General features: G+C 40.3%; 1 protein-coding gene across 1 annotated transcript; it reads left to right on the forward strand.

The window, feature by feature from the left end:
* Positions 1–4,810: 4,810 nt before the first annotated feature.
* LOC104158616 lies at positions 4,811–23,179 on the forward strand (the record flags this gene model as incomplete). Its single annotated transcript, XM_009696318.1, has 4 exons — positions 4,811–4,937; positions 5,090–5,173; positions 5,998–6,166; positions 22,655–23,179. Coding segments are annotated over 4 exons (905 nt in total), but the record flags the coding sequence as incomplete, so codon positions are not given.
* Positions 23,180–24,237: the final 1,058 nt, after the last annotated feature.

The following is a 24,237-nucleotide window of genomic DNA, read 5'->3' on the forward strand; positions in this document are numbered from 1 at the left end:
CTGCGGCTGGACCTACAGTAGTCACCTCGCTTCTTCCACACTGGTGATGTCAGCAATACTGCAGACAGGCAGAAAAACAGTGTCACCTGTTACACCACCGTACAATGAGACCTCACTGCTCTAGGCAGTTTCTGATGAGGCTCATCTAGACGCTGAAGCAAGCCTACTGGATTTCCCACTTCTTCAGGCAGAGAAAAACGTTCTCAAAAAGGAAGCACAATGATGAATGACCTCAGCCCTCTTCTGTCTCGCCTCTAGTCACGCCACGTTGGGTTGCAGAACCAGAATTGCGCTTGGCTTCTCCTTCAGTCCCTCCTTCCCTCCTACCTCTACCATCCAGCTCTTTTTCAATCGTCCTAACTCTACCACAGAAATGGATGCCTCTTTCCAAGACTGGAGCAATGCAGGTCACATTTCCAGTGGACCTCATTATTATGCTGCAACCCCAGGTCTACCCTCCTGACCATCCCACTGATGCCGTTTGTCCCTATGTGCCTAGAGCCCAACCTTGTTGGTTTTGCAGAAGTTTTTCCTGCTCATGCAGGAGTTCCACAGGATACTCCTCTGCTGGTCTCAGAGCACGTGTCCCTTGCCAGTCCCAGAGTTTATGCCTTGCCTTGCACCCTAGTTGTTCTCCTTTAAGGGCAAGTTTGAGATTATAAATTTTCAGGTGGTGGTAACAAGCCCACTGGGCTGCAGATACCGAACCAGGAGGGGCAGGTTCCTCCAGGGATAACAAAGATGCAAGTATTACAATGTCACAGAAGTGTTCAGATATCGCAGAGCAGCCCTGCAGCTGACAGCCGCTGAGAATGCAAAAACATGTGCCTCCACATTACTTATAAAGGACTGAGGTCAGACTCTAGGCAAATTAACATATGGACCAAAGCTGAAAGGTTAGTTTGCAGAAAATGTTAGCAACTTCTCAGAAAGACATATATACAGATACACACAGACCAAGTCTTTTATCCCAGTCCTTGATACTTTCCTACTGTGAACTATTCGCTTCACAAAACCCCTAAAATTTTCCATTGTTTTAGAAATAATCTCAGTTGTGAAAATAATCTTAGAACTGTGGAGTGGTAAGCTTTACTGGTTTTGAAAGCAAATGCTTTCCTAAATACATACTTTAGAAAAAACATTCTTACTTGTACTTTTCAGTTAATAATCCAAAATATTGTAATTAGGTACCTCTTAACATTTTAACCTATTTTTTCAGTCATTTTTCTAAAATTATCAACATTTTAACCATTTTGTGAAATGACCAATTTCACAATATTCAAATACAAAACAAAACCACAAATATCTGTTCATTTTGTGAGCTACCACTCACTTGCATAACAGCACAAACCAGTTCTGTATCATCGATTGGATAGAACTGAGTGCCTTAGTTTCAGGAATCCTTTCTGAATACAGTATTTTAGGTACATCAAAATCATCAACAATTCATTACAAGAGAAGGCGGGGCTGGACTGGGATTGAAAGCAGGGTGCAGTGTGCATGTCTGGTCATAGGCCAGGAGACAGTGACCAGCGGTACGGCAAATGCATGCATTTTTTTTAGTACAGATCTGCATTTTCCTCTCAGGAGAGACACCTGGAAAGAAGTGGGAAGAGGAGATCTGAAAAAAGAGACATATTCAACAGGGTTAAATGCAAGAGCATAATAAGAGGCAGTCTCTTTGTGCTTGCAAATCTGAAGGGACTTACAAGAAGGAATTAAATTGTCCTTGACTGAGAACAGAGTAAAACCAAAGAGGTCTAAGGGCATAGAAGGGAGCATGAGGAGATGGTGGCTGTTCCCAGCATTTCCACAGCTGTTATTGTTTGTGTATGTGGTGTTGCACAAGTAACTCAAATCCTCATTAAACAAAATCATGAACCACACATTATAAGTTATCTTTTAAAGGGATGGGAGCTGGAATGACGAAGTTAAAGCATAGCTTTAAGTGCTTTCTAAAATACCACCTAATATTCAGAGGTGTTGAAAACTCAAACCTCCTTATTTTTTTTTTAATTATTATTGTACAATTTGAACAAATGCAAGAGGTCAGGAGCTGTTTTCTGGACATCAGAGCATGTGGCATGGCATGTCTCGTCCATACAGCTGCTGAAGTCTCTTCTCCTACAGACAAGTGTGTCCTCAGCCACAGGAAGAGTCCCTGGTCCGTTCCGGCCCATGAATTTGCTGGGTGTTATATGGGATAGTGGATAAGTATATGTAAGGGATTCTTAAAGATCATCATCCTAATGTGATAATGCTCTGAGTTCCTCATCCTATTCAAATAACAGAATTACCTAGATTTTTGCCAATGTTCTATTAAGTTGATTCTGTCTTGTATTTCAGCACTGAGAGAAAATTAAGCAAGTACTGACCTATAAATGACAGCAATCAATGGAGCTTAACACCTCTCTACTGTTTTAACCAGCATGTTATTCTCTCTTAGTATTTACTAGTATTTACTTAGTATTCACTGTTTTCTTGGAATTAAGAAGAGATCACAGCAAGCAGGGTGACTCCAACTTACTGCTCAGTTTCAGGTGTGTTAGCACAAGCTGTTTCATCTCAGATTTTCCTACTGCTTGTCCTGGTTGTGGCAAAAGGCAGGAGCGAGAGCAATTCCATCTGTATGTACATGTGCATGAGAAGCAAATCCTGGAGTATAACAGCGTCAGCAGTCCCATGTGGGTCTGAAGACACAGCGGAGTTTGTTTTCAGTCCACCATAAGAAGGCACAGAGAGCAGTCATGGATAGCAAGGCTGTAATCTCCCTCCTGATTCTCTGTTTTATGGGCAACTTTCTTGGTAAGAAAATTAGATTTATTTTCCTTTGTATTACAATTCTTCTGCAATATGGTTTAGCTAAACAGAATGTTTTCAAGGTATGTAGGACTTCCATACTCACACTGTATTTGAGGTAGCAGGTCAAGAAAATCATATTCACGGACTGTCAGAGTGGGCCTATTTCTTGTCTCTAATTATTCTTCTGCTAGCAGAGGTTCACTGACATTGGTGAACTTGTCCCTTAAATATTCTGAGAAAAATGAGATTACAACTATGGCCTGAGAAGTAACAGCCTGCAATAACTGTGTGGCATATTGCATTGCTACCACTTTTCGTGCTGCTCTTATGCTAATAGGTCCTGAGATGAAAGCTTGGAATACTCAACTAACTTAGTTTGAATCAATCTATTTCTACAGCTATCTGTTAGAGCTCTTTCCTGAGAAGCGTGAGGGTAAAAATAAACAAACTCTGCTGAGAAAGCCCAAAAAGTATTTTGTGGGCAGAAAGTATGCCAAGTTTAGGGGTCTGGAATGCTTCCAAGCTTCAGCACCATGTGGATGCTTGCTCCTGCTGCGTCCTGGCTCTTCACGCTGGGATGGCACGCATCTGCCGTCTCTCCTGAGCCAGAACAGAGCTCGATGTGGCCAACCTCCAGGCTGGACCTGTATCATTACACACACCTGCAGTGAAGCCCTGGCACGGCCTTTTGGAATCTCATTTTCTTCTCTTGAGCCTGCAGATGGGATGTTGCTGCTCTGCTGTGATGCTCTATGCTTCCCAATGCTTGACTTTCAAGTGCATTTGTTTCTGCTTTCTGTCAGGGAGGTAGGGAGGTGTCAGTCAGCCAAAAGAAGCACCGGCAGATTTCAGCTGAAGATAAGTGAAGAAGGGAAATAGGTGGATGATCATATCAAGGTACAAGAACTAGCACAGGGTGAGGTAAAGGGGTTTGCTGTTTGGTCTTAAGGGATGTCAAGACTACCCACAGTAAGAGAGGGCTGATGAATTGACTGGAATTATGGCCTCTGCAGCCCTACTCATCTCAGTAAGAGTGTCCGTTTGCCCAACATTCATTTATCTGGAGCTTGTCTTTGCTTTTTGTTGATACTGCCTTCAAAGTACTGAATCTCCTCTTTTAAGTATATTCCACAATTCAACTGTCAGGAATTTCAAGCTGAAGATGCAGCCTGCCTTAGTAGGAAAAATGGACAAATGTGAGAGTTGTGATTGTGCATTTTAACCTGTGCTATCTGCCTTGAAAACAGGTAGATATCCCAGTGTCTGCACTGGAGGGAGCTGGGAAAGCCCTGAGCTTCACAGCTTGTGATCTTAGACAACTTCCGTCGCCTCTCTGGTGCTCTGTGCTCAATCCCTAAAGCTGGGATAACATTTTTTTTTTTGCTTCACTAGAGCAATGTGGGTCTGGAAGGACTGTCAGGCAACAGCAAATTCAGTCCATGGACTTGGGTGCTGTACAACGTGTGGCATAATTTAATCAAAATCCATCCCAAGGCTTGATGGGTTTCTTGGTCCTAGTGCTTACCCAGAGTTGCTTCCTCAGAGGGCCCCACAGCTTTCCTGGCATCTTGATTAAGCTTCTAAACTGAATATTTTCGTGGCTTTTTCACATCAGGTACCAGTGTAGAATTTTAGCCCAAACAGGTTTTACCTGCAGGCTGTATTCATGGGGAGTAGCCATCTACCTCTTCAGCTAGCTTTTTCTTCCTCTCATAAGACAGGAGGCCCACACTTCCAGTAGCCTTTCATTGCACTTGATGTTGTGGGATGCCAAAATAATCGTAGTTGTAATGGGAACTTATAAATTGTTACCTGTACAAAATCTGCAGATCTCAAATGCCCTCTTCTTGCTCAGTGAAGGTACTACCTTAAACCCATGCGTAGCAATCCATTTATACCTTGAGGCATGAACTCTTTCTTTATCCCTTCCACTTTCTCTAATTAATATTTTCATTGTTAGTTTGGCTCAGTTGCAGACATTATAAGCTACCCTTTCCTTTCCTCACAGAGATGAAGCTGGCAGCGGAGCTGCGGTGTCACTGCATCCAGACTGTCACAGGATTAATGTTGCCAAAGCACCTGGCCAACGTAGAAATCATTCCTAAAGGCCCACACTGCAATGCTGTGGAAATCATGTAAGTAAAGTCAGCAGGCAAGAGAAGTTATGGCTTACAAATGCTGAAGGGTTGGCAGCCCTTAAGCTTAGAATCCTCAGCCTTGCCTGCGTTCTCCTCTGACCTCCTCAGGTGTCAATATTAACTAACGTGAAATGTTAATTCCACTGCAGAGCAACACTGAAGAACGGCCAGCAAATCTGTTTAGATCCCCAGGCCAAATGGGTGAAGATGTTAATTAACAGGATTCTACACAGGTAACTGCCAGGATTACCTAGTAACTGGAATTATTCCACCAAAGGGCATATTTTCTCCAGTATAAACATCAACGTGTGTGCAATCTTCAACGTTCTTTCTCTGAGACCCATTGGAGTAGTGCAGGGCTAGGAATACAGGAGGACTAGATTTAGTTGATCTTTGGACAAGGCAGAAACAAGGCCTACCTGACATATCTCAGTAATTTAAAACAAACTAACTGTTCTGTGTCATACTTTTCAAACAAGTGTATTGATCCAGGGTTCCTCAGGGTTGTGTTCAGCCCCGTGCTGCCAAGGGCAATGTTTGGGCTTTCTGGAGGAACAGTCCTGGAGGCAATACAGAAGTGTTGTTCAGCACTGCCCTGTGCCAACTGGTCTGCCCAAGAGACAAGATGATTGTTAGGACAAGTTTCTCTTGCGTCTGTGGGTGGGTGCATCTCCTCGGAGATAGATTACACACAACAGCTATCCAGGCAAACTTATTCTAGAGTAGTTTCAAGTGACTTCCCCCTAGTGCAAATTAAACAAACGTTCAACTAAAAAGAAACAAAAAAAGAAAATAACTATTTTATTTTCCACTAAAAGTGAATCTGATTTTGTTTGGTTTCGACGTTTGCAAGTTAATCTCACTGTTTTGTGCCTGCTGTAATTCATTACAATATCTGTATTACAGTTCATCCAAGAAACGGCATCAGTAAAGGAAACAGAGGCATCTCTCCAAGCAAGAGAAAGCTGCACAGAAATTAGCCTTTAAGTGTCCCCAGGGCCAAGGTATTCATAATTTCACTCTAGCTTTTTCTGTCCTCACGGCTCTCCATGCACAGACTGTTCATCTGCAGAAGGAAACTGCTGGGCTCAATAGGCTGTCACAACACTAGCGGACTCTCGTATTTTATGGCAAAATTCGACATGGTGCTGAACTGCAGAGGCATTGAAAGCAGCATCCTAACCAAACCCAAGCCTTGCACTGGCCAGCTGGAAACACCTGCGCAGGTTTAGCAACAGCAAGGATCTGGCATTCACTGAACTGGCAGTTATACTAGATCACCTCTAAGCTTCATTCTGAAGGACTATGAAGTACGGTTTTGTCTTGTTTAAGAGTGCTGTAGTTTTCAATTAAAGAAATATTAATCAAAGGAGATTCTTACTGAAAGAAAAAAGAAACAAACCAAACCACAACATCAAAAAGGAAAAGAAAGGGGAAAAAGGAATTTCTTGATATCAATAAAAATCTTGCTTAGAGGCAATATGGTCAATGAAGTGAAGCAAATCCTGTAAGATTTCAGTGTTTAAAAACACGTTTTTTGGTCTTAGGCATATTAAATATACCTCTAACCTTAAACCAGCAGAATCATAGTAATTCTGGTTTTGTCACAAAGCTATCAATGTCACAAGGATTCTTCCATAAAAATGGTTTTTAGAAGCCATCAATTCAACTTTTCATAAATGAAATGTGAAGCAAACATGTGTGAAATATCATTAGTGTTTTCAAACATGCTCAGAGTTTTGCCGCCTGCAAGCCATTGTTAGGGTTTATTCATAGTGCACCATTTACTGTAAATAAAAATTTACAGTAAGTACAACGAGACTGTAGATAATATTCTGAATTGCTATGTCTGTACAAGAAAATAAGCTAGATTTTAAATTTATTTTCAGTAATGACAATTTTGCTAAAATGCATTTCCTTTTCCCTTTAAATAACTTGTTGTTTTCAAAACTAAAAGTGGCCATTCCCCATCTGAACACAGGTGCATTTTTGGTTCTTACATATGCAAGAGATCATGACATCATCATTGAATACTAACACTGTAGGTCTCCAAACACATTTAAGAGATGATGTCTCAGGTGTGTAGCATGAGAGGCTACTGAAGGACTACCTGACTACTTAATAAATGAAAGAACAAAGCTAACGAAACCAAACCAAATGAAACCAAACCAGATTTGCCATTAAGACCTTACACTTACAGATAACTAAAAAACCATTTTCTGCAAGAAGAATTTTCTTCCAAATATACTGAAAAGATGCTGACCTAGTCAATTAATTAGAAACAAAACTGTTGATCTTTTTATCAGTGTTTGGATTAAAAGAATATTTATTTCAGTTTTAACTGAAATAAGCTTTTTGATCAGTTTACTTTGCCAGGAGCACACTCATACCAACTTGGTACTGGGATTGCATATGCACATTACAGTAGGAGTTGATAATGAAAAATGTCTGATAAATGCAGTTTTGCTTTCTATGCTAAACCCAAAACCTCAGATTCAAATTTTACTCTCTGCAGAGAGCCAGTGACTGCACTGACACAGAGGATTAATACAACATAAATTTGATGCAGAGAAATAGCAAATGAATCTCCTTCCAAGCCTCTAGGAAACGAAAATGCACCTGCCAGCCAAATGTCACTGCCCCTCTCTGGGGCATCGTCTTAAAAAGATTTAAGTTTCCTGCCATCATATCTGCCATTGCAAAAATTCTTGCAGAAATAGTACTCCTGAAATACTTAAAAAGCTCTTCTAACTTCCAATCTACCTTTGCCCAGAAGTAATTAAACTCTCTCGATGTATTTCCATTGCAGTCCCTCTGCATAAAGAGGTCATTCCTTCCTTCCCCAGCAATGTCTCTGTAAAAAGCCCCTAGTCCTTTTCGACAGCGTAAACCCTTTAACTCTTTGCAGAATAGAAATACTTCAGTCTTCTAATCACCCTCACAGTTGTTCTCTTCTTTGATTCAAGCTCATCTTTCTCAAGCCTAAATAAGAATCTTTCAGGTAAAATATTGATCTTGTCATGAAATGATGATGCCTAATTTCAAACCCATGGATTGTTATGGTTGCTTGCATGGCAGTTTAATTGCGCTGTAGATGGCCATCCTGACATAGGAGTGGATTTCAGCAGTGGCAGTATTGATGGTCCCTTTATCATCTGGCAGGTAGCTCTTACAAATGAGAAAAGGCACAAATGGAACCACCCTAATAGTTTTGAAGTATCCAAGTTTGCAAGTACGTGGGAGGTGATCCGGCTAACTATGGGAGGAAGAAGGACATCTGTACAGTAGAACAAGATAAAATTCGGAGGAAAACAACAAACATAATAAGGGTTATAGGATGAGAAACAAGTAAGCAGAACAGGTTGTTTTAGTCTGGAAGAGAGATGACAGAGGGAACATGACAAAATTCTGTAATGCTGCAAATGGCATGCTCAAGGAGAACAAGAAATGACTGATGATTGATTCCAATCTAAAAGAAAAACAGGGAAAAATGAAGGCAGTAGGTGGCATGTTCAGCAGAAACTAAAGGAATGTGTTCTTCTTACAACAAATGGTTAAACTGTGGGATTCTTTGCTACACCTATTTGTGGATATTAAATGCTTCCAGGGGTTCAGGCAGTGAATAGACAAATTAACAAGGGAAAATCCTGTAAGGCCTATTCAACGCAAAGATGCTGTCTTTGGCTCAAAAAGTTCCTCAACTTCAAATTCCTGGCATCTGGAAAAATATAAAGGAAAAGTAATAATGTAAAGTATCTTTATATGTTTTCCCTATTCTTTCCCAAGCATTCTTTATCAGTCGCTATGAGTGTCAGGATACTGTTCTAGATGAACTTGTAATGAGACATAATGTAGCTGTTGTTACGCTTTTTTGTCCTAAGGCCCTGAAATGTCTTGGCGTTCCCAGCGTACAAAATAAGGCCTTTGCTGGCTTCCATTTTGCGAGCGGCTAAAGAAATCTCCCCTATACACCAAGTGAAATGAGGGAGGCAATAAAACAGAGCAGTTTGCTTCACAAAGTATGCTGAGTCAAAAAAAACTGCTGATATCACATCCTAGATTGACCATAGGAATAGCAATGTCAGCATGAAAAAAAGGAAACTATAATTTCCACTGTTGAAGGGTGATTTAGAAACTTCACAGCATGCCAAGGAAGAGTAACTATAGTCTTGAAAGATTGCACCATTACTGCATATCAGAAACCTGTTAGAACTGGTGCATAAATTCTGCTTGAATTAATCATGTCCAGTAAATGACAGAAAACATACCCTTTCAGAAACTTCTTCCACTGATTTGAATTGGGTTTCCTTGTACCTGGAAGCACCACCTCATTTAATACGATTTATCTGATTAACATGTGCATTTATCAGTGTTAATTTATCAGGAAATGAGGACTCGGCACTTGATGGTCTGTTGCTTTGTCCTCTACTCCTGGGAGTCGGTGAAGAGGGCTTTCCCCAGGCAGCTATACTGTGCTTGAAGTAGTAGCAGACAGGAGGTGCCTAACTGCAGGTGAGTCCCTTTAAACACAAAAAAGTTCAGGTGTTAAAAGCATCACAGATAGGCTTCCCTCTTTTATTAGTCAATTTTGAAGTGATTTGAAAAAATAGTTTTGTCTCCATACACAATATTTTCACTGACATTTAAAATTCTTCTTCATCTTGAGTGGGGGAAAGAAATAAAAATCTTTCCCAAGGACAAATCTTTCCAAGCAAAACACAGTGGCTGGTGGTTTATTGCTTGGTTTGGTTTTGTTTGGGTTTGCGGGGTTTTTTTTCAAAAACAGCAAATAAGAATTTTCAAATCAAATAAAGACAATTCTTCATCACTGTGACTTCCCAAAGTGATCAAATGGCAATTGCAATAAAAAATTGCTCATCATTATGAATTCCAACGTGGTATAGCGGTGCTATATTCAATCTTTCCTGGGAAGCTTTGCCCATCTTGACATGAGTATCTGCACAATTTTAACCTCTCATGAAGCATTTTCTTGATCCAGGGTTATAAAAAGCCAATGATAAATATGAAACAAATTGTCCTCATTCAGACAGTCACCATCTCAGTGCATCTTTTCCATCTGCACATTCTGAGTAACGTAATAATGTTGCCACTGAGCTGAAACCACCAAAAAACAAGGCCAAGTTATGAGGTAATATTGGTGCTGAGTAAATTGGTGTGGTGAATGAAAACAATTAGCCACAACTCCTTGGACACTTGCTAACACAGACACTAAATGGTGCCAATATAAAAACATACATTATACCATGCTGCCAGCAGGGCTATTTAGGAGTCTGAAATACAGCATCTTTCATGTACTGTCACAATGTTTTACAGGAAGGTAGCTGCAGAGTTTGAATTCTGCACTTCTTGTCCCAGCATTCTTCTTCCTGTTCTTAATGCCAAGTTTAGGTAAGACTGGCCACCACACTGAGCATTGCTGCGGGAGCATGCCAATGAGCACATAGCACCAGGGTGAAATCACATTCAGAGCAGATCAGCTGAAATGTGCTTTGTAAAGCCATATACAGGATGCTGCGTCCTTACTGTTATTGCAATCTGTGCTGTCTTTAGGTATCTAAAGCTTTTAATAAGGTGAGCTGCTTTATGATTCTTTCTCAGGGAATTACAAAGAAATAGTTCTATGAAAAACAGGAGTAAGTAGTTACTAGAAGACTTCTGCATTCAAAAGGCTTAGTGTGGTCACTGCAAAGGTTGTGAGTTATCTGCGAAGGAATCAGGTCAGCATTCTGGAATGGATCCAGTTCATGAGAATGAAAGCACCAATAATCCTGCATTAAAAGCCCTTGTGTAAGTCTTCAGACCAAAACCCCAACAAAGTTAATCCAAGCCTTCTTACCTCCTTCCACAGGCTTCACATGAGGCCTCTAATTCTGGGGTGCTCTATTTCCCAGCTACATGTTACTTCCCAGCTCAGATAATACAGGTTCCAGAGCAAGAGCTGACGTGAATAGTTTCTTAGAACAGCTGAAGAGGGGGTTAATGAGAAAAACTGATCCAAAGGGGAAAGAAGCTGGGCAAGTCCAGACTAAAAGGAAGAGAAAGAAGGATGAGGAAACAAAAAGGAAATCTGGAAAATAATGAAATAGTAAGATTCCTTAGAGGGTGTGGAATCTTCCTGCTCCCGTCTGCACTGGCCTGACTCATTACAGCAGTAGTTTTGGCACTCAAAATTATTACCCATGTCATCACAGGTCAGAAGGAAATGTGCCATTCTGATGCCAGATGTAGGAAATTATGTGGGAAGTACTGATTCACTGCAAGGAAAATTGTATATTCCTAAAACCTCACCTGTTAGGCTTGTGGCACACCAAATAAAAATAGCCTACTTTCAGTATTAAATTAAAATGGTGAACACCCATGTAATTCTTCTATCATATGCACAGTCAAAATCAGAAAAGAAATGTAAATTTTTTTTAGCCATTGTGATATTTTGAATACCAGCACTTGGGGTTTGAAATGGCCACTTCTGTCCAGTGCTTCATTCTAAGCTACAAAAGAGGAAATGTCCATTGGTCAGCAAGACAAGATTTCTTGGTAATGATGACATCTTTATTAGACTTATTCGTAATGATGATACCTTTATTAGACCAACTACTTTATGTGGGAGAAATAAGTATATGGACCACAAAGCCTTCATCATGCCACTTCTATATTTCCTTATATAGTGAAAATACCTAGGTTATTTAACTGTCCAGTGGAGTTTTGTATTTTTTTGACAGAAAGCTCAGGATGCACTTCAAGGGCAACAGTCTCAAACCACTATGTACTGCAGGCCACATTTCACTCTGTCAAAGTAGTACAACAATGGAGTTCCACATGGATGTATAAGAGAAAAAAAAATACTTTTTGTAACTTTAGAGCCTTCTTCCGTGAGGAACAGAGTCTCTGCTGTAGAGGAGATAATGACCTGTTATCACCCCCAGCTTAACGATGGGGAAACTGAAGTCCTAAGTATCCCAGAACTGGGACCAAGGTCTCCTCCCTTCTAAAGCCACTGTTGAAGGATTATCCTCCCAGTTCTTTAAACCAGCAAATCGCCATATTCAAGAATCTTTCCTAGAGACACAAAAATCTTGTCAACAAAATACAACATTGTGTTAATATGATTAGAAAATGTTATAAGCAAATATGTGCTCTTTACCAATTTATTGAGCCTAATTGGAAGAGAAAACTCTTCCATTGGATATTTTCACACTGTCCAGCAGGGAGGAATGGTAAAAAACAGTTCTTACTGAGAAATACAATAAAGCACACAACAAGATGTACATTTCTACCAAACTTCTGCTCTCATTTATTTTAATTCTTACTCTGTTTGACACACAAGCTTTTCTAGTAGAAGGATTGCCTCTGGGTTGCACTGTTTTGCACCAGAACTGTAGCTTAGCGCTCTTTTCCGTACAAAATAGCAATGGGCCTTTGCTGTTTGAACCATCTTTTCTACATTACCAACCTGTTTTCAAAGGAAGGTTGGGTAGTTAAAGGGTGGATGTCTGGTGCTAATGAGAAAGACTTCCTTAGAGCTCTTCTTCAGTAGGTGTGCTATGGCAAAGATTGTCATTTCAGATTCCTCAAATCTCATGGAATTTTTCCCACTATTCGAATTATTTGTCTACTTTTCCAATGACTTTCTGCCCCACCCCACCTGACATATTACATATCTCAGTCATAAGGTGTGAAAAGTTACACCAGCATCATTAGAAAAAGTCTCAAACTTCATATTTAAACTGATATTAAACAGAAAAATTCAACCTAGAAGTCACTCCACTGCAGTCAATAGAATTACACTATAGGTGAACGTAGCCTGCGAATAGCTTACTGAACTATGGAAAATACCAGTTCTCTCTACTTCTGTGCAATAGCAATTTTTCATCTCGGGGTTTTTCCAAAGACACACCCTATTTACTAGTCATCATCTCTTAACTATTAGCAACATTTTCCTTCCATGGCACATGAATAATAGTATATTGCAATGGTAGGAAGGAATCATATACCTTATTACTGGGCAGGAACTGGGTAGCACGTTACGATCAAGCTTGACTGTCAGGTCTCCTCAAATTCTACTTTTCTATGGGAGTGCTCTTAGACAAATTATTTTTGAGATTAAATTGTCCCCATGCTCAATCTGGAAGATTTTTGTGTACAGATAATTTTAGTCACATCTTTTCAATGACAGATGAGTTGTTTCATCTGAAAGTACAAGTACCACCCCCACCGCCCCATATCCCCCCAGTAATGCTGTGGTTAGACGAAAAATGAGAAAGATTGAAATGAACAGTATCAGAGCATCTTAAAAACCTATCTAGAAAAAAAACAACGTAGTGAGGAGATGGATCGGGGAATGAAGATGAAAAATAATTGTGATTTGAGATACAAGGTTCCAAATATCCTCAAACATTTCCCAAAGTAAATGCCATTTCCAGAAGTGACGTAAGCATGTAAATGTCTCACTGGAAGCCAGTAGAATCTATGTGGCTAAGACAGTTCATAGGTTATGAATTTAAGATATGAGTAGTATTTGGTGGTAAACCTTGCCAAGGGCACTTATTCTGAAATACGAATGACTTGTTCCAGTTCATTCTTACCACATTGCAAGTAAGAAAAGGCCAGTGTTCACATCTATTATAACACCAATACAATTACTAATATTACAATTACACCATTCTAGTTTGGCTTCACGTCTCCCTGTTCAGACAACCAAAGTGTCACTTTCAAAAAAGTAATGTTTTTACAGCATTATTAGATGTGGACATCAAAGTTTAGCACCTTTTTGGAACTGAAGGAGATTTACTAACTGCACCATGAAAATCTTAGGTTGGCTTAGCATTTCAGGGTGCTGCTGTCTGAAGCTTCAGATAATCCTCTTGAAGGGTATCAATTCAAAGAGGGCCCCATTCACTAAAATTCTACATAACGGCTAACAGCTTAGAAAAATAGTTACCATCTTCTGCCTGAGCACCTATAGGGAAACTAAAAACCTGTAAATATATTTTTAGAGCTCAAGGACAAACAGTAAATGAAACCAATTTTTTTATTCCCTCCCAGAAGAGACCAGGGCACCACATGCACTAAACACAGGGCCAGGAACAAGACTGGGGACATGACATAAAACACACAAGCCTGCTATATTGATGCAGCATGTACGCTTCAAATTCAGGGGAAAAAAATCATGTTGTAAATATCTCATGGTTTCAGACAGTAAGAATGTATTTCCTTTCTGGCTAGGTCCATATAGAGCAGAATAAATTATATCAATATTACTCTTATCTCTACAGCTGCCTAAAATCCTTTGCCTGACATTCAGGTCAGCTGAAGCAGCTGCAATTCAGATTGATTTCCTTCATATTGCGAACACATATATAAAAGAGTGGCATAAAAAAAAATCTTAAACAGTGTCAGGAAGAGGAAAAGACTTTTTTTCCATATCAGCAAACATTAAGTTTTATCTATATTCAGAATGGTAAAAAAAGGTTAAGTCATTTAGGAACACAGCTATGTAACTCTAATTGTAATGTGAAAGTAGACTTTTTAAAAGCATTCTTTCTCCCAAGACAGCTTATTTTATACTGGGAACTGTTTAAGACAAGGAACCCTGTGTTGTCAGGGAAAGGTGCATCTTTGATGAAGAGGTTCACTGGAGCATGACAGCAGCAAAATTGCACTGCTTGCATCCCACTAGGCGGCTACCCTGGAAAGCTGCACTGCAAGCAGCCACAGTGAAGAATGCAGATCTGCAAGGAGCAGGTTTTTTTTCTGCCAGCACATCTCCCTCACTTACTGGAAGCCCTCTAGTTAAAAGCTTGTCTGCATGTTAGGGCTTACGCCATCATGCTGCTAGAAGTGCGTGGTGGTGCAGTTGTGCCTGCCCTTGCCTTCTCGGGAGGAAACTGAAAGGATTTTGCAAGTAGATTTGACAGCCCAATATTCAAAGCTGTGCCATTACCAAAAAGATGGCAAGGCTGAAGAAGGTGGTTTAAAATAATACTGCTAGCGTAACCTGAAGTAGATTAAAAGAGCTACCATATCTTCTGCTGGCAGAGCTCTTGGGCGATGACATTCTCAGCTGCTCCTTGAGATCCAGAAGACTGGCACAGGGTGGAAGGCTGAGGTACGAACGAGAACAGGCATGGCAATGCTGTTGCCCCCCTAGCTAATATGGCCATGCCAGCTAAGCTCCCCCAGCAATGACATGGCTGGAGCCATCTTCATGAGGCAGAGACAGAGGTCAACTGTTACTGATATTCATAATTAGCTTAATCAGTGCGACCTGAACATTTTTTTCCTGCAGTCTGTCAGGAAATCAGAAATAAAATTGCATGGTGAATTCTTATCTAACTAGCTTGTAGGGTAGCTATTCTAAATAGCCCAAGTTTCCCGTTGCATGTTAATGGTTTAAACCTGTATCACACACAAGCAGTGAACAGCGACCCGTTGCATGTTAATGGTTTAAACCTGTATCATACACAAGCAGTGAACAGCGAACTCGGAGCTGGGGTGTGAGGAGAGTGAGCAAGTGGCTGCATGGTACTTAGCTGCTGGCTGGGGTTAAACCATGACAGATGTTCAGGGTCAAAGTCACGGATTATGAAACAAACAAGTTTTAGAATATTAAGAAAAGTGCACCCAGTTATAACATAGCTGGCTGGAGCCAAACATTGTTTAGTTGATCGATACCTGTGGGTTTTGGCAATACCCGCTGTGGTCAGACTGTGTAAATTAGGGCAGTAATTTCAGATTGTCTCTAATTCATTCTCAGAAGGGATTTAAAATAAACAGCTCATGTTATAAACAGTTCTTTCCACAAGTAATATTTTTAAACCACACAGAGAACCTGTGTAAATGTGCCTGTTCATTATTTTTTTATGCAAACTTATTAACCTTTATGAATATGAATTCCACTGAGTTTAGTTAATCTGCCCCAACATACAACCTTGCTCCAAATTTACCATTACAGTTCACATTTCTTAGAGTTGTTGGGACTCAATTCTGAAAACCCTAGCAGTTTATATTTAGGCCCACAAACGGCACCAAATCACATGGTTGACCTTAATAGTACAGATAACTGTTTCCTTGCGTGGCAGGAACAGTCTTTAAGGTGTTCAGCCAGCCTCCACAGCAAATTCCCTGCTGTGTTTAATGGATTATTCCCAATCACACAAGCCAGTAACCACAGACAGCAAAATAAAAGATTCACATAACTGCTTACATTCAAATACAGTCAAACAATTTGTCAACATCCCTTGTAATAAAAAAAAATCCATTTTCCACCTCACACTGAGACTCAGACTTAGAAAACAACATGCTAACATGACATATGTTCATAACTTTTGCCCCAACAACCATCTTTATCCTTGACATTCACACTTGACCAGTTTGCAGTAGTGAGAAAGTATCCTGACATGTTCTATATATCACCTCACAAATCTTTCTTCATACACAGGCAGTAAAGTCAATAGCACTGTGCAGTTCAATATTTCAACATCAGCTGTCTATTAAATGGCATCTAATAAGATTGTCAGATTACAGGCTGCCATTGATTAGGAAACCATTAAACTAAAACCCTGACAGTATATATCCAGAACCACAGCCTTGTTACCCTTGCTGCTTCACCTGCACTTACAACACTGAGGTCAGGACGGAGGTACAGTCCTAGAGTACAAAACTGGGTCCTATGAATAACACCAAAGTTTTCCAAAGAGTTGAGCATCCATCAGTTCTTTCCAAAGTCATAAGAATCGCATGAGAGCTAATATTCAGGCATGTCACTTCAAACCTTGCCTGAAGTGACAAACCCTATTTAAAATTTCACAGGCTCTCTGCATTTTGAACCTACCTCAGAGACAAAAATCAGGACTGGATGAGTATTCAGCAAAGTTCCTCATGCTGAAGAGCTAGAAGAACTACTTCACAGTTCATTCAAAATCAGCCTTTCCTCAATCCAAATGCAGCACATCTGACTGACACTGGCGTGACAGGGTATACAGGCAAAGAGCTGCTTTAGGACTACCCTTCTCACAGCATCTGTGCTGGATGAAAACACCTCAGCAGTAAAAAACAAGAACCCACTTCCTCAGCATATTAGTATTTGAACATTATTGCAAAGAAACATAATCAGAGGCCTTTTCTATAACGTTAACAGGATCAGTTCCCTATTCTGTTCCATTTGCCTTCTACAAAGTAGATTGATTCATGCACAAAATGTTCAGCAGACATAGCTGTCACACCAACTGCACACACCTGACATTAATAAAACAGACATAATGAAACAGAACAGGCCCCATTACTCTACCTGATCAGTGCCAGTTGCATCTTTACTATATCCACTGAATCCTGCTATGTTCGTGTATGGTGCTACGTGGTTATGACAAATATAGCAACACAGAAACAATTATGAAGTAAAATATATCCTCCTACTCTCTGCGTATCCTGCAGTTTACTTATTTCTCATTTGGTTTGCCCTTGAGTGGTTTGCTTGAAAGTATGTGGGGTGTAATACAGATAAATTTTTCCACATGGATTTACTATGATAGGGGCATGCCAGAGGGATGAATATCCTCTTGGTTTATTGCGTGAGGGGCAGAAAGGCCCAAAATCCAGCACTTTAGGTTAAAGTAACAAATAAGGCTCTCCTGGGAGAGCATTGTGACATTCCTAAGAGACTGGAGAAGGAAGTGCATCCTTTTTAGAGCAATGCTACACAACGATATTTATACTGAAAAGCCACTGTACCAAGTGACCCACATTTAATCTCTTGTGTGTTAATGCCTCAGGATTGCACAGACACAGTCAGCTGCCTGACTGCAGTGAACAGGCTGGAAACCAAAGGAAGGTGGTTAATCACATAACTTGTAGCTAAGTCATAGCAAAAGGTGTTGTAAATACTAGGAGCTTACAAAAGTCACCTATGGATAAAGTGCAGATATATGGAAAAAAATCTCAAGAGTGTTGCCTATCTCAGGTACTCCATGAAACACAAACCATTGGCAGTACAGGGACAATTCTGGGAACCTACTGCCATGCACCCAGTCTGTTCTTGTCCTCTCTCCTAGAAGTAAGTTTTTGTCTACTGTCCAGGCTAGGTGGATCTTCAGTCTCATCCAGAGCGGCTGTTCTTATGAAAGTAACATGTACTTCACTCTGCAGTCTACCACTATTAGGAGAAGTTGGATTTATCCCTTACCCTCCTCCAAATCTCTTGTGGAAAACAGGTGCGTGGGATAGGTGATGTCCTACAGCACCGCAATAATAAAGTACTCTGCATTTTGATGAATCAGGATGAAGCAAACCAAGGTATATGAAAAACTGTCTCCTTCACTGGTGCTAGGGGATTGCTGTAGGTAAGCAACCTCCGTCCCTGACCTTGGCAGTGCCAGAACACACCCATGGATAGATAGTATGAAACGTGTTCTTACCTTTCCCTCCCACCATTCCCTTCCTGCCATTTACAGGTGACCTGAAATTACTGCTCCCCCTCCACAACCTTGAGAAAGTCCTGCCTGCGCTGGCCACTGCTCAACAGACTTTAATGCATCTCCACACATCATAGTTTCCCTCCAGGGGATGGTGTCTATCAGAAATGACCATCAGCACATTGTCCTGTTGCAACATGTCTGTCTCCAGAATAGCATGGATTCCAGAGAGAGCTACATCCAGCTTCACTTGACCAGAGCAGCAGATATTTGCAAAATCCCAAGTCTCCAAGGCAGAATTTTCACCTTCACTGCCTGGTACACACCAGAGACTGGGACTAAAAGACTTAACAACAACCAGTTTCTCTCAAGAGCCAAAGATGCCATTCACGTCCTGGAACAGATGCCTATTTTATATGTTATTTTTTAAAACTGTGGCTCAGTGAAGACTGCTACAATTCTTCCCTCCTGCTCTATGTCATATGTTTTTCTTCAGATGCAAGTTAATCTACTAAAATTGCAATGGAAATATCTTCTTGTGCAACTCCGGATTCTTGCCTCCCACCCAGTTTTGAGCATGGAAGTATATTGCCCAACAAGAAATGCTAGTAAAACAAGACACATCAAAAGCCTCACATTTTTTTAAAGTCCTCATGGGATTTAGGACTTTTTGTCATCAGTTCTTTCTAATTCTCAAAATAATAAGCATGAAGAAAGTTAAGCTTGACAGTACCCTAAGAGCTTCAGATAAATGCCTATAGATAGTCAAATGCACACAGTCACATTAAGCCTATTGTTGCAACTTAAAAGTAGATTTAACCCTTGCAACTATTTTTCTTGGTGTATAAAGTGGAACCAGAAAGAGGTTTCCATGTAAAGTTCCAGCTTTGAGTGATTAGCATAATAGCCTTTGTGCTGTATTGTAATAAACTTGATGAACTGAAAACATTTATAAGGTATTTAGAGGAATGGCTAGGAAATTGCTTTGCTCTCCATAGCTGCACACTGTGGAAGCAGAATGCTTTCATGGAGAAATTAGAAATTGCTTGCTCTACAAGGGTACTCAAAGACAATGACTATTACCATCTGAGTAACATGTCAGTTGTTTGTACTGATCTCTGTGGGAAGCCAGGAAAATTTCTTGAAAAGTATACTCCATTTAGCGTTAAAAATAGAGGAACACCTACTTTTGCAAAGACACAGCCAAGTGTCTTGCTCCATGGATACAAGTTCACTATCCTCTTCCACACAGAAAGAGTGCACGCAGAAACTCACTTGCCAAGCTAGCAACAATTATTATAGGGTTTGGGGGTTTTTTTTGACAGTACTATTTGAATAAAGTAGCTGAACATATTGTCACTTTCATTTTGACCAGCATCTTCTGCTTTCCAGGAACACTGCACTCCTCATCATAAGGGTATTAAACTAGACTTTTACTACTACACCATCATGTAAAATGGACCCTTTTTCTTTCTGCACTTAAAACAAACTAGAAGATTTTGAGACATTTCTTTGCAAGTTTTCTCCCATGCCCTTCTCTCCAAGAGACAAAACCCAAGATCAACAACATATTTCCATAGATTCATTTAAGTGTTTTTTTCTGTAATTCTCCTGCTGATCCTAGACAGCTGCCAGCACATAGGCTCTCCAACAGTGACACACCCAAATCCCTTAGACCCTGGATGACAATTTACCAACCCTCATCAGCACATAAAGGCATGTTCCAAAAAGAAGAGTGCTCAGAGCTACTTCTGTCTTTCCCCAACTCCACACCACCATGGTACTTGTGGCTTTTCCACAGGTGATTTTCAGCCCTTTACAGCCCTGGTCATAAGGTTCAAACAGCTGCTCACCTCAGCCATGAATGCCAGCATTCCAACATTTGCTCAGAATAAAACACCTCTTCAGCGCCCAGAATGAAAACTTGGGTAGGAACCATCCCTCCTTGCCTGAAAGAAAAAACACAGAATAACAAGTCAGCAATGAAAATGTAGGGAATTTCAACTCTCTATTGGACAGAAACCTTGTGCCATAAGAAAACTGAAACCAGGTATGAAGAGATGGGAACTTTGCACGAGTGGCACATTAGTGCTGCTATGTCTCTAATTCCCCGCAAAGAAGGGTAGTGAAATTGTCAAGATACATAAGGGAATAGCAACCGTAATATGTAGATGAAGCTATTTTGGAGTCTACATAATTTTCAGGAAAATCTGGAACAACACACGTTTTCAATAAAGAAAATGCCACAAGCTTAGAGAGTCTCGTATAGATAACATTAGCAATACAACATATTTTCTGAACTTTTAATATGAAACCATATTGAAAATTGTGACCTGACTTCATATAATTTCCAGGGTTTTTTAGCTGTGCAAACGACCTGAAGAGAAGCTACTTTCTGGGATTGTCTACAAATGAGTGTTTTACCAAAAATTACAGTCATCCAGTGGGCAGATCTATCAAAACCAAAGACAGCTGAAGAACAGGTTGGCAAGTGACAAGAATGAAGATAACTAGTACAGGATTGCTGGGAACTTCAGCGTGGATTTACTTTGGTTTAAACTCATGAAGTCATCTTCTGTTGACTTCTGTAGCAGTGCTAATTGTATCTGCATACCAAAGTAAAAGCAACATTAAATGCTGGTTTTATGTTTTGCTGATATATGTTATCAGAAAAATATTTTTCATTTGTGGTTTTCTTTTTTCAATAGAATAAGCTTTAGCATAAGATCCGTGGGAAGATCCCTTTATCAGACATAATTTGTAATGTGTGTTTAAACTACATGCTAAAAATCTTGGCAATGTTTATAATTCTTAGAATAACCTAAAAGAGAATATAAAAGCAATTAAGATACGTCAATCAAGCTTAAGAGAAGCTTCCCAAGGCTGAAAATCCATGTTCCCTGCTGTTGTACTCATAGCAAAGAGCTCAAGCACCAACCAGATACCTCATTTTCACTTGTGCAGAGCTCCATAATGAGTCACAGTATTCAAAAAGACTCATGGCAGAGCATATACACCTGACTACTACAAATTTAACTGATCTAAACTTGACTGGGAAAAGACGCAGTTTGAGTAGAATCTGCTTAAACTTACAGCACATTTTACATTCCTTGCAATTCAAAGAGACTACTTAGTTTGTCGGACTAATAATGAAAAACAATGAAAATGTAAAAATATTGCATACTTATGCAAATATATTACAGAATTTGGAGCTGGTTACTGTTTAGGAATAGCTGTTACTATTAATAATAGTAATAGTCATTATTGCCTACCAATGATTTTATAATAACACCAACTTGTTTCATTTAAAATCAAATAAAAATAATTTCCTTGTTTCTTCATGAAAACATGCATTTAAAGGATCCAATAATATTTGTGAAGGGCGTTATAAATGTTTATCGCTGTGGCTAATGATTCCTATTATTTACTTTTTTAAAAATAATACCAGAACATTTGCTCCAAATTTGATCCCACACCAAATGCTAGAATTCTCCTTTTTCACAGGAAAAGATGCTTTCTGTTGTTTCCACTATAAGGTTCTTTAGAGTACAATAGTAAGACAGGGTGCAGAGAAAATGAAAGCCTTGATTTATTTTAATCGTGCTAGAGAAAGCCAAGGAAAAAACACATTCAGTATTTAGGACCTCTGTAGAAGTGTAGTGCACTGCTACCGAATGACACCATCTACCTAACTCACATCAGTGCTTCCAATACTGTGCTCTCTTAAGAAGACATTTCAGAGTCGGACCATACCAGACAATAAATGCTAGCTATTAATCAAAAATGCATCTATCCATAAATTTCAGCATGCTGAGAGCATTGATTTACTGCCTTGACACCTGTAGAAAGGGGTGCCAAAATAACTAAGATTAAAAACTCTGATTAAAACAGGCTTGGCTGGTTATTTATTTCATCATTTTGTGCCTTAAAACTGCATATTTGAGCCAAGATTTTTCCAAACATACAGTGTTGACTGGTAGCCTGAGGACTCCTAGTAGCTGCATGAAAAGCACAGGAAAACAGGTTTTAAAAGATTGCCTGTGCTTTGATGTCTATATTTCTCTTCAAGATCCTAAATATGAATTTCCATCTTGAATCTAGTTCTCTTTCATTTCCTACAGAAAACTTAATGTGCGTTTTCTATTTCAGCTGACAGCTACAGTCAACAGAACTTGCTCTCCTATTTGTCTTTGTTTCCCTGCCACCATCATCCGGGAGCAGGTCCGAAGGGAAAAATAAGATATTAAAACAGGTGAAGTGACTGGAGGCTCTTATTTGATGTTCCAGAATAATGACTGCACAGCCACAGACAGAGTTCAGGCCGTCACCAAAACCAACGACGGCCATGACGTTCCGGCGGAGCTTTGGCTTCCCGAGCAGTGCGTTCAGGACGACGGGCGCAGGAGGGCTGGGCGCAGGGCGAGCCTCCGGCGTGGGCTGGGTGCCTCCTGGTGGCTAGCTTCCCAGCGGGCACGGCAGCCCGGGCAGGCAAACACCGCCCTTCCTCCTCCTCCTCCTCCTCCTCCTGCAGGCACAGGCTCCCCACGTACGCACAAGGGCCAGGCACAGTGCCGGTTGCTGATGCGCACCTTCAGGCAGGGGCGGCACGCAGTAACAGCTGCGCCGGCAGACACAGCCCGGAACGCGCCGCTGAAGGGACAGACACCCCGCGGGCCTCAGTCCGCCCTTCTCTCCCCCTCGTCAACAGGCGAGTGGTGTCGGACCAAGGTGCAAACTATGCGTCCGTTCAACACATCGGGAACACATCTCTTTTTCCCTCAGTATCTCTTCCGGCTCCAGCAAGAGCTGTGACTCACTTTTGCTCACGTTCCAAAAATTCCCGGTAAGCTGCTGTCGGGGCCCAGGTTTAACACACAGTTTGTTGCTGTAGAAGGCAGGCTCTGCAGCAGATGCTGAAAGTGGCAGATCATGGGAACTTGAGCAGGGTTCCTTAAAATGCAGTGTTTGTCCCAAATACTATGTTCGTCCCCAATACTGGTGTCCTTCGAAAACAGAGGCTGCAGATGGGGTGGGGGTAGGACTGCTAGAAAGTAAAAAAAAGGCCAGCAAACATATTTTCTTAAAATACAAAGCTTCCCAAGGGTAGCAAGTTTTTCTTCTTAGAGTGATTTTTTTCTCAAACTGTTTTTTTTTTTTTTTCCTAAACTAAGATTAATTTATTCCTTAAACTAAGACTGCAAAATACGAGGTGATTCACCTCTCTTCTCAACCTCATTGTCTCATACAAATGCACGCTTTCCAGCAGCTAGGAAGGCAAAACAGCGAAGAAAAAAGTGGAGAAGTGGACAGAAAGATGTAATATTCTCCCAGCGTACAAGAAGAAATTACTCACAAAATTTTCTGTAAAGCAGCACTTCCTGACACAGGTTTTCACAAGATGAGAGAACAACGCTTCTTACCAAACAAGCATGTTTGACTTCCCCTTCACACACAAATAGTTATTAAGAGATAATTTTAAGTTGATGGGATTTTTAATGCCCAAGACAGTATTTTAAAACTATAGTTCTTTATCATATGCACATAAAAATACTCCAAGTATAACAGTTTCTGAAACAACCTGGTAAGAATGTCCACCTTCTTCACAGCCGTCAATGCCTAACTGCTTTAACTGTCACGCAAACCAAATTGTGCATTTTCAGCTTTATCCTTTGTATCAATTTTGTCAGTGCATTTTTGTGGATCGTATGCATACTGTTATTTATTAGTGTAGTATTTTCATAAGACTTTCTATATAATGTATTCAGCAGATCTTGAGCAATAGTAATGTGGTGGCTTTTTGTAGGCTATGCTCTGCAAACTGTTCATTATAAATACTGTTATTATAGTAGTGGTGAGATTTCAGATTTTTT

The sequence above is a fragment of the Cariama cristata genome, unplaced genomic scaffold (assembly GCF_000690535.1).
Source record: "Cariama cristata isolate BGI_N322 unplaced genomic scaffold, ASM69053v1 scaffold603, whole genome shotgun sequence".
Taxonomy (NCBI): Eukaryota; Metazoa; Chordata; class Aves; order Cariamiformes; family Cariamidae; genus Cariama; species Cariama cristata.